The following is a 10,643-nucleotide window of genomic DNA, read 5'->3' as shown; positions in this document are numbered from 1 at the left end:
TGGTAATATGTGATATTAAATAGATGATTAGGCTATTTTACTACAAAATTAAAAACATGGACATTTACTTACTTTCACACAACATTAAGGGTCATTTTGCTCCATGTCCCGAATTTTTAATTGATCGTATATTTTAGAGGGCACAATCTGGTAGTGTCAAAAGTTCAGGGGCAAAATTATTATTTATTCTTAAAAATATGTTGCATAATATATTCAAGGGATATTGGCGCGCGATAATACCCAAATTTTTTCAAAAGTTTCAATTTAATACCCAAATCTTTTTTTTTTGGGGGTAATAATACCTAACTCTATAATTTTGGTGCATCCATTAGTACTCACTGTTAACTGTTTGCTAAGTATCCACGTGCCACATTTTTATTAGTCTAATTGGCGGCAATAATACATAAATCTTTTCAAAAGTTACACTGTATACCTTTTTTTTTGTGGTAATACCTAAATCTACAATTTTTGTGCAACCATTAGTACTCACCATGAACTGCGCGTTAAGTATCCACGTGACACATATGGATTTTTGGATGATTTTAGACTAAAGTATTTAAATATTATAAAAATCATTTAAATTTTTTAAAAACCTACAAGATTATTAAAAACTAATTAATAATATTGATTTTGGGATGATTTTGAGTTTCAATTTTAATTTGGGTTATTTCGAATTTGCATATTTTAGTTTTATTAATTATTTTCTAATAATCTTTTAGAATATTAAAATTTAAATAATTTCTATAGTATTTAAATAATTTAGGGATATTGACGGCGATAATACTCAAACCATTTATAAAGTTACACTTTAATATCTAAATTTACGAGTATAAAAATGTGCATCGGGGATACTTAATAGAGCAGTTAACGATGAATACTAACGGTTGCACAAAAATTGTAGATTTATGTATTATTATCGTAAAAAATAATTTGAGTATTAAAGTGTAACTTTTGAAAAAATTTAGATATTATCGCCGTCAATATCCCTATATTCAATAAGGTTATTATATTTATTTTACAATAAAAAAGGTTTTTATTATGGGACATGAAGCAGAATGACCATTAATGTTGTGTGAAAGTAAGTAAATGTCCATGTTTTTAATTTTGTAGTAAAATAGCCTAATCATCTATTTAATATCACATATTACCAAATATACCATTTAACAAATTACTATTTTATTATAAATATTTTAATATTATGGTATATGTATATTAGTTTTGTTTAATTAGTTTTTATTTTAAAGTTATTTTGATTTTTTTTCGTTTTTTATGAGTTGTTGAATGATATACCATACCACAAAATATATATACTGAGTTGAAAAATAATATACCATCAAAACTTACAAAATTATTACTAAAAAATGTATACACTATGCTAACAAAATTATATACTACCATTAAAATGTATATACCATGATACAAAATTATATACTACCACTATGTATAATAAAATGGAAATTAAATATCACAAAAAAAAAATTATATACCATACCACAAAAAACATATACACTAATTGGAAAATAATATACCAACAACCTATAAAAACTTAAAAAATCAATATAACTTTAAAATAAAAACTAATTAAACAAAACTAATATACATATACAACTATATTAAAGTCATACAGTCATAAATAAATAAATAAATTATAAAAAGGACAATTTACGTAATCAACAATGTAAAAGGGTCATTTATCTACAATTTTAAAAATGAGGACATTAGATTCTTAATGGCTTTATTTTGGGTCATTTCCTATAGTTTTTCTAAAAATTCCCCATAAACTATTGATACTATCAGATCGTGACCTCTGTTATGATTTGTATAAAATAATTAACATTCTTGCCCCCCGGACTTTAACAATTACCAAATTGTGCCCCATTTAATTCTAAAAATGGGTAGGTAACCATTTGACACTCTGTGTTTTTATAAAGTATAATTTTGGTACTATGTATTCACAATAATGCTCATTTGATACCTTGTATTTTAAAATCATACATATTTAGTACCTTGAATTTTAAAATCATACATATTTGGTACATTAAATTCAAATTTAATTGATAAAATTTTGTCATTTAAACCAAATTACTTAATTATATATAATTGATGACAATTCGGTCATATTAATAAAATTTTATTTGTCAAATATGAGTCTAGGGTACCAAATATGTATGATTTTAAAATATAGGGTGCCATATAAGCATTATTGAAAAAAGAGGGTACCAATACGATACTTTGCAAAAACTAAGGGTACCAAATGAGGAAATTCCTTATTTTTTTAATAATAATTTGAACCTAAAATTATAACTCATAAATGGTTCATTGAAAATTATAAAGTTTGTGACATTTTTAATTTGTTTAATGGGAATATTAGATTTTGGGAAGTGAATCATTGTATTCTTTATATTTATACATATATATATATACTAAATACAAGCATCGTGTAATGCACGCATTGCTTAGTTTTATTTAAAAAATTTATTAATTATTTTTAGTAAGTTTGTACTTTCTCATATAAATTTTAAATAAATAAGTAATATAATATATAAAAGAATGAAACATTTAAATGAATAAGTAAACCAAAACATGTTTATGATTTTTAAAATATATATATAATATGATAACCTTTTGAAACATAAATGATAATTTTTTTAGTAAAAATTAAGATTATGTATATATATTATGTATTGTTATTATTATAATAATATTTTATAATATATAAATTTATATTAATATAAGTATTAAATATATAGTTTTACATTAAATATCATTATAATATTTTAATTTATATTAATATAATTATTAAATATCTAATTTTGTATTATATATTGTAATAATAATGATATTTTTTAACATCCAAATTTGTTTGAATTTATATTAATATAATTATTATAGATGTAGACTTATATTACATATTATTATAATAATGATAATTTATAATATTTAAATTTATATTAATATAAATATTTATTTTTAATTAATTTTAAATGTATATTCCGTTAAAGTTAACAAAACTAACCATTAAAACCAAAAATTTTCCGTTATCTATACACGTTTTATATAGAAGAGATATTAATCCAAATATTTAACTTTTTTACATGAAAGTTTTCATTGGTAAGAGATTAATGGTGGTAACTTAGAAATTGTATATAAAAACTTCTTTAGGAAAAATAGATGAAAAAATAAATAGTATTATGTTTAAATATTAGTAAAAAATTTCATAATAAAATTCAAATTGTTGAAATTATTAATGCGTGGATTGATAAGTTTAATACTATTTATAATTTATATAATTTAAATAATTATTATGCTAATTATTAGATTTTTTGTTTGCGAAATTTTAAATTCAAATTTGAGATAAGATATTATTTTATCAAATTATTATTCATGATTACATTGATGAGTAAAAAATGTTTAAGTGTGAACTTTATTGTCTACAATTTTTTGTTTTTTTAAATATCATTAAGTTATTATTTTGAACTTTAGATAAACCCAATCCGCCAAAAAAATCGCACACTTATTAAGCAGTTATGGGTTACATTTTTCTAAAACCACACAAACTGCCCAAAACCCGCCCGACGTGCACCCCTAGAAATTGTAGTATAATTACACTTAATTCTCATGGGGCTATGAGAATTAGAAATTAACTGTGTAATTACATAGTCACACAAACATTCCAAATTGAATAGTTACTCTAAATTATACCAAATTCCAATTAAAAGTTGATTTTCCAAACAAAACCTAAACTTTCATTAACTTAGAAAATAATAATAAATTGAAAGAACTTTTTGTTTTGCTTGCGTGAATTTTAAAGATGTTGGCAAGATGACAAGGTTGTACATGGAAATAATCTCCAAACCAATAAACAGTTGATAAATGCCTTTTTAATAACAATTTTGTGCTAAAATATTTGTATACTCACTCATGGGTAACTCAGTCTAAGAGTAATTTTCCAACAAGAAGCTCTCTCCGTAATTTTCATCTATTTTCAACCAAAACAAACAAATGAATGATCTATCTTTTTCCTTTCCCTCAGCTGTGCCTTTTTTTTTACTCTTTTATCACACTTCAACTCCTGCCTTGAAGGGACTCATCTAAAGAAAATCAACAAAAGATTAAGAAATCACTCAAAAAACCAGTAACGGCAAGTGTCCTTACTTTTGAGAGCAATGGAGAATTCATGGAATGAGCTCTGAGACCAAGTCCCTGTGTAGCATGCTCTGAGAGTTGATCTTTCTCCCTTCCAACTTTTTTACATCATCCCAAGTTCATGTTTGGGATGCCGAGTGCCTCACTTATTAGTAAGATCTTTTGGTTTCAGGGCTCATGATGGAACTAAGGGGATGAGTGATGAGATCTTGTTAGGCGGTAAGATCTGTCTAGACCGGCATGATAGACAGAGAAGTTAGAGCAGTAAACAGGAAGGGGAAAGTATATTAACAATTCATCTTCCCATACTTTGATATTATTAGATAATGATCAAATACAAAGTGCACCCATGTCAAGAGGCCTTCCATCTGGGCTGCAGGCCGATACAGCTTTTACGCTTGCTCCTTTCTTGCCAGGCTTCCTCTCTCTTCTACCCTTTCTAGAGTCCATAGTTTGGCTACTGATACAACAAAGTTCCAAATAGGTTTTTCTTTTGTTAGTTTTAGTTTCTTCCCTTTTAGTTGTGCTTGTGTGTGTGTGCGTGAAACAATCATACCATCACTAATTTAGCCTAAAATTACAGTCATCCAATGCATGAAAAAGATCGACAGGAGATTTTTCGCGAAAAATAACTATAACACCCTTCACCAACCAAAATTGAGTTTATCCTTGTTCAGAGCCAAACCAGATGATGGTTGACATCTTTTTTACATTATAAAGGGGTTTCAACATGTTAAATCCATGGATTTATCATGCTTGGAAAATGGCCCTTGAAGAAAAAAATTTGGCAATCAGATACTCAAATTTACAGAACAGTAATTATCAAACACACCATTTAAAAACTTACAAAACAATGACAATCAATCGTGCACCATTAAATTTTTAACAAGTTATTGACACGCATACTCCTAGAACATATTCTAGATTTGCAATATAGACTATGAACTTGTTTTAGATTAGCATGTTTGCTCCCTCTAAATGTAATGTACATGATAAAATTTAACAATTTGGAGTTAATTCGCTAATTGTTGTAAATTCAAGGACCTAATGACTAACTGCTAAAGATCTTACTAATTGCCGTAAAAAGCATTAAAAAGTTGTGTGGTTATTAGTAACCTATGTATAGGTTAAGAAGAAATAGAAGGGGGGAATAGCATACATTACAAACTTTTTAGAGGACCTCGCACTGACTGTTCCACAACAAGCTTTATACTTCTTTTTTGAACCACATGGACAGAGCTGGTTTCTAGAGATCTTCTGCAGTAAGTAAGATAATTGTTATATGAGTAGTCAACAAAATTAAGCTTCGAATGTACTCCACTATTTTTTTTCTTCTAAGAAGATAGAGGAAAAAAGCTTCTCATTCAAATAATTAAATAAACCTTATCATCTGGTTGGGAACTACTGTTTTCATGAGCAAGATTATTGCTACTGCTAGCCACATCCTGTTTATAGGTCTTCTCTGCTCCTATTGCTTGATTATTTTCGCCACTGTCATCACTGCTAGACATGAATAAATAAAGAAAGGTTGATAAAACCACTTGAATAAAAGATTATTTCTATGAGAAAACAAAGAAAATGAGGCAGAAGCCAAAGTGAATTTCCATTTTCAATCATTTATTGCATAGATAGAAATGCGACAGGGCATACTTCATGGAAAAAATAAATTAATCCCACATTTGTAAATATTGTTATTGGTTTACATATTTTTAAGGAAAAGCACAACATGCATACATCTCATTTTGTGTCTAACCTTTTTTTTCTTGGACAAATTAATGAAAGAAATTCCTAAATCTAGAAAATGACAATAAAATAAGTATGATTCAAAATGTGATACAGCACAACAGGGCAAAGAATAAAAGATCATTTAAAACACCAAAAGAAAACAAAAAACTCATAAAATGATTTACACTAAGTAAAAATTATCTTCCTTACACTACTGTTCTTTTTTTATTTTACTGAATCCTCCTGCATAAAAAGACTTCTTTCAAATTAAAACCAAAATAGGAAAGCATTTACTTTCTCCTCAAGCTTAATACCAAAATCATTTTTTCCTCCTGGAGATTCTAGACTGATCAGATTAACAAAGTGCCTTCACTAGTTCCAACTTGCCAAGTACTTTTGAATGGGAAATAAATAAGTCTGTGAACCACTCTTAAGAATATTATGCAGGAGAAAAATATACAGACCAGCCATTACAAGGAGAATTATCTGCAGCATTAGAAGGCGAATCAGGTCTCATTGAACACTCTTCTGTTCCTTGTTCTGCTACCAAAAACTCTATGGCAGCATCAACATCACCATCTACTTGTAGTAAAACCTGATGTTAAACCATCTTCTGTTTAGAACACCTCAAAGTTCCATATATTTCACATCATGGCAAAAAGCTGGTTATATATGAAATCAAGAATTGGCAAAGAGGGAATAAGGTACACAATTCACATGAATATATATGCATTCTTACACCGATCTACGGTTTTATGTTATATAAAGTGGCAATATATCACCTCTTTAATTTTTTCAGCATTTTCACAACCCGTTCCATCAATAACCAATTTGATGAATCCAGCATCTATAATGTTCCTGCCAACTCCCCCTTTCGACTTGTTCTCCACAGCTTTTGTTTGATGAGATTTCTTGGAAAGATCAGCATCAACCTTTTACAAACTAGAACTCATTAAGCCCTTGCTACTATTAAAAATTTCCAAACTTATGGATTATCCATTTTAATAAGAAATCATGGGAGATGGGGAATACTGTATATGAAGAGAAAACAATGTAAAACCTTAATTGTGATAGGTCTAGCTGGCCCCTCACAGGAATCTTCCTTCGATCGCACGCTATTGTAATGCTCACCATCATGATATGATCTAAGAAAATCATTGAAAGGTCAATCTGCAGAACTTGAACACCAGAGACATTTAAGAATTATGAAAATCAGCAATTTCTCCCTACAGAGCCTAGTTCAAACCCATGATATCAAAATAATTTGTTGATCCATGCCATATAACCCTAACACAAATTAGTTTTACAAGCACCCAAAGTCATCAAGAAGATCCTCAAGTGCCATTGGTTGAGATTTCATACACAATCCTAACATGTTTTTCATACCTTCTCCATAATATAAATATGAAAAGAAAAAAAGCACACTAAAATCATGGAAGTGATAGAGTACATACAAATGGACCATATGAAAACCTTGATCTTCAAAGTTCCTTATATACCAGCGAGGCGACATGCTCTGCATTAAATAAAACAATGATCAGACTGATATTCCTACTTACAATTTGCTAAGTATGTGACAGCAAGGGAACACGCTCTGACACTAAATAATGCACGTATGTCATGGGATTTAATTTATGAAAATTTTGGTATTTTGCATGTTTATATCAAGATATGAGCACATATAGAGAATCTGGAAAAAAAATTCATACTTATTGATCTCTGTGGACTTGCATAGAACAATACATAAGAAACTTTCCAAAAAAAAAAAGTCAGATTGCCTGGGCATATAACACAAAATAAATCAGGAAAGAAAAAAAATAGCCAAAAAAAGTACTCCAATATAAAGCACATGTAAAAAACAAATCTCATTCAATGAGGATACCGATACAGACACCTAGTACAAACATGGCTTTTATGACTGCATATTTAAGAGATTCAGAGTCATTGATTTCATCTAGATGAATGTAAGAAGAAACAAACAAAAAAATACAGCAAACTAATCACCCTATGAATGCATATGTTACTGCGTGTTACAAGAGAAGCAGCCTGCAATTCCATATGTCCAGCCCATGTACCATCCTTCTCCATGTTTTGGCAGTAGTCATCAAATGGGACCTCATCCTCAATAAATGGCTCAAACATTTCACGATTCCTCTGTTGATTGTAACTCCAACATTAGACACCTATTCTAGACTTTGAAAAGTAAATCTTCTCTTTTCTGAAATTTCTTAGATTCATGTACCAAAATATATTGTACCACCATACTGCGATATTTAGCATGCTCCTCTTCATTGCCTTCTAGTTGATCAGCAAGAGCTCTGCAAATTATTAAGATTGAGCAAGTTTACACATGCAGTTCATTGGCTAGTACAGCCAGGTGGGAAACATTTTTTATGCAATAAACACTTGACTATTGAATGTACGCCTGCATATACTAAATTAATTTAATAATATACTTTTGATATTAAAAAAAGTACCCTAAAACTATCCACAAAATGCCATTAGCCCTGTCTTCACAATAAAGTCATCAATGAAATGCTTACCTGAAGAAACAATTACCATCTGCAGTCACTTGAATTACTTTTAGTCCCAATACATCAAGTTGTGCACGAAACTGTGAAATATCAACTTGTTTGCCCTGCTTTTTGATCTGTCAACCAAAACAATTTTCTATAAGCTGATTATCAAAGTATCTAAATGGTTTCCATTATAAATCACTACTAAATTTGGCTCTAACATGTTTCCTATGGCTAAACTTTGGTGACTTAGTGGAAATATCACCTCAACATGATCCATGGTATCACCGTAATTCTTTTAGGTGGTTTAAATCATCCTCAACAGAATAAAACAAAGGTTATGATGATATATTTATAAATACTACATAATCTACTCTATCAAGGATTGAATTCACAGCTAGTTTGTGTCTTCAGTTACATCTAACTCAACATATCAGTTGGCTATGACATCTCTCAAGGCTTTCACTAAAACATCAAACCAAATCTAAATTTCAAAGGATGATAACCAAATATACTACAAAACTATCTCAAATTAAAAGATATATGATGTATCTACCCAAATTTCCTCCTCCATATTAATCCTAAATAATCGTTCTTCACTTCCACAACACAACCAACTCATATCCACAACTCTGCAATATCTTGATTGCCCACCAATGTGCTTAAGGCAAAGTGGATCACATCTTCGTTCGAAAAATTCCCTACACATAACCTACTTCAAAAAGTCCAACCCGGTCTCATTCCTAGACCAGCCCAACACTACTTGAGAAATTGTTCCAACTAAGAGCCTACATAGTGTGGACCTCATCTTTGTTCACAAAACTTCAGACCAAGAAAATCCTACAAACTCGTAAGTCAAAACTCCATCTCATTCCTAGACCAACTTAACAACTACTTGAAATTGTTCCAACTAATGTACTACTAGTCTTTCTAGGCCCTAATTATCATATCACAAAGTCCAAAATCCTACTAGCACAGCTTCTATCACCATGTTCCACGTCTTTCCCTTATCAACCATACATAATTTGGCTTGAAAATTTTTCTGTATCTAAAATTAACCAATTACAAGAAAGTAATCTTTTCCAGAACCCAACTCAAATTGCATTGATCCAATGAGAAATCCAAACCCTAAGAGCAGAGTAACAAAATCAAAAGAAAAATAAAGAAAAAGCAAATTAATACACATTAAAATCCAGGTCTCAATCCATGAATAATGTCGAACGAGTAACGTGGTCGGCACTCATAAGAAGGAAAGATTCTCTTCGCTCGAGCAAAACGATAAACATTTAACAAGAATATGAATGGACTGGAGAAGAGAAGAGAAGAGAAACTTACGTGAGGTTGCTTCTTGGGTTTGGACTTTTGATGCTTCGTCTTAACCATGTCGAAAGTATATCCACAGAACGCAGTCGTCGTCTCCACCAATAGCTCTGTTAGTTCCACACTTTCAGTTTTCCCTTTGCCGAGACAAACAGAATAGAGTTAATTTTTTGAATCAAAATAGAGTTGGTTTTTCAAATGCAACCTATTACCTCAAATAAAAAGCTAACCAATGTTTTAAGGTTACTTCTTTTAATCCCTCAGTTGTTTTTTAAGGACTAAGTCCTCGTAGAATTTTAACCCTTGGATTAAGTTGTGAGGATTGTGAGCCCTCAGATCAATTTATTTTGTAAAAGTTTGTTAAAATGGGCATTATATTTGCTTGCACCCAAAAATATATACAGGTACTCCATTAATTAAAAAATAATAATTTTTAAAAATAGTTTATAACTTTTTTTCAATATTTTTTTTTGACAATTTTTAATTTCTTCTTTTTTTAATTTCAATAATTTATTTTATATTATTTTCATATTAAAAAAAAAATGTATAATTTTTTAGAAAAAAACTCTTATTTTAACAAGTTTTTATATATTTTTTATTTAATATTTAAATTATATATTATTTATATGTTTTTATTAATATGAAAAAGAAAAAAAAATTAAAAAAATATAAGCACAAGTTGAAAAAAAATATATAATATATATTAATTTTTAATTAAAATGAGGTTTACTAATCAAATTTTGGGTGATAAAATATCATCTTACCATTGAAATAAAATCTGTAACCTGTTAGAATTGTTAGTTTTTTCTTTTTCTTGTGGGGTCTTTTATCAGAAAAAGAAATCCTCGTCTTCCTCTCTCCTGGTTGTCTAGAGGCTCCACTGTCAATCAAGCCACCACTGCTACTTCACCAGTCGCCGTCAACTCCTTCATCGTC

The 10,643-nt window shown here is 29.3% G+C and overlaps 1 protein-coding gene across 10 annotated transcripts; it reads right to left on the bottom strand.

The window, feature by feature from the left end:
• Positions 1 to 3,812: 3,812 nt before the first annotated feature.
• Positions 3,813 to 9,920, bottom strand: LOC133809271 (OVARIAN TUMOR DOMAIN-containing deubiquitinating enzyme 7). Of its 10 annotated transcripts, XM_062245937.1 has the most exons (12): positions 8,944 to 9,091; positions 8,415 to 8,521; positions 8,114 to 8,189; positions 7,876 to 8,025; positions 7,326 to 7,387; positions 6,932 to 7,016; positions 6,654 to 6,803; positions 6,336 to 6,466; positions 5,529 to 5,649; positions 5,306 to 5,403; positions 4,456 to 4,606; positions 3,813 to 4,372 (listed from the first exon to the last, which is right to left on the bottom strand). In XM_062245937.1, exons 1-11 carry the CDS (start codon positions 9,007 to 9,009, stop codon positions 4,477 to 4,479), a joined length of 1,176 nt encoding a protein of 391 aa, XP_062101921.1. In that variant the 5' UTR covers positions 9,010 to 9,091; the 3' UTR covers positions 3,813 to 4,372; positions 4,456 to 4,476. The 10 variants fall into 10 exon arrangements, with proteins under 10 accessions (XP_062101921.1, XP_062101926.1, XP_062101927.1 ...); XM_062245942.1 differs by lacking the exon at positions 8,944 to 9,091 and adding an exon at positions 9,723 to 9,920 and having other exon boundaries at positions 3,813 to 4,606; XM_062245943.1 differs by lacking the exon at positions 8,944 to 9,091 and adding an exon at positions 9,723 to 9,920 and having other exon boundaries at positions 3,813 to 4,606; positions 8,129 to 8,189.
• Positions 9,921 to 10,643: the final 723 nt, after the last annotated feature.

Source organism: Humulus lupulus, chromosome 1 (genome assembly GCF_963169125.1).
Source record: "Humulus lupulus chromosome 1, drHumLupu1.1, whole genome shotgun sequence".
Classification (NCBI taxonomy): domain Eukaryota; kingdom Viridiplantae; phylum Streptophyta; class Magnoliopsida; order Rosales; family Cannabaceae; genus Humulus; species Humulus lupulus.
This window is presented reverse-complemented; position numbering and strand designations above follow the sequence as displayed.

What these genes read in the sequence shown, in the direction of transcription:
- LOC133809271 (XM_062245936.1), bottom strand. Translation starts at nt 9,009, where the DNA reads ATGAGTTGGTTGTGTTGTGGAAGTGAAGAACGATTATTTAGGATTAAT. An exon ending in GATGGTAATTGTTTCTTCAG is followed by an intron (nt 8,190 to 8,414) that starts GTAAGCATTTCA and finishes AATAATTTGCAG; the next exon opens with AGCTCTTGCTGATCAACTAG. An exon ending in TCCTCTAAAAAGTTTGTAAT is followed by an intron (nt 4,607 to 5,305) that starts GTATGCTATTCC and finishes TTGTTGTATCAG; the next exon opens with TAGCCAAACTATGGACTCTA.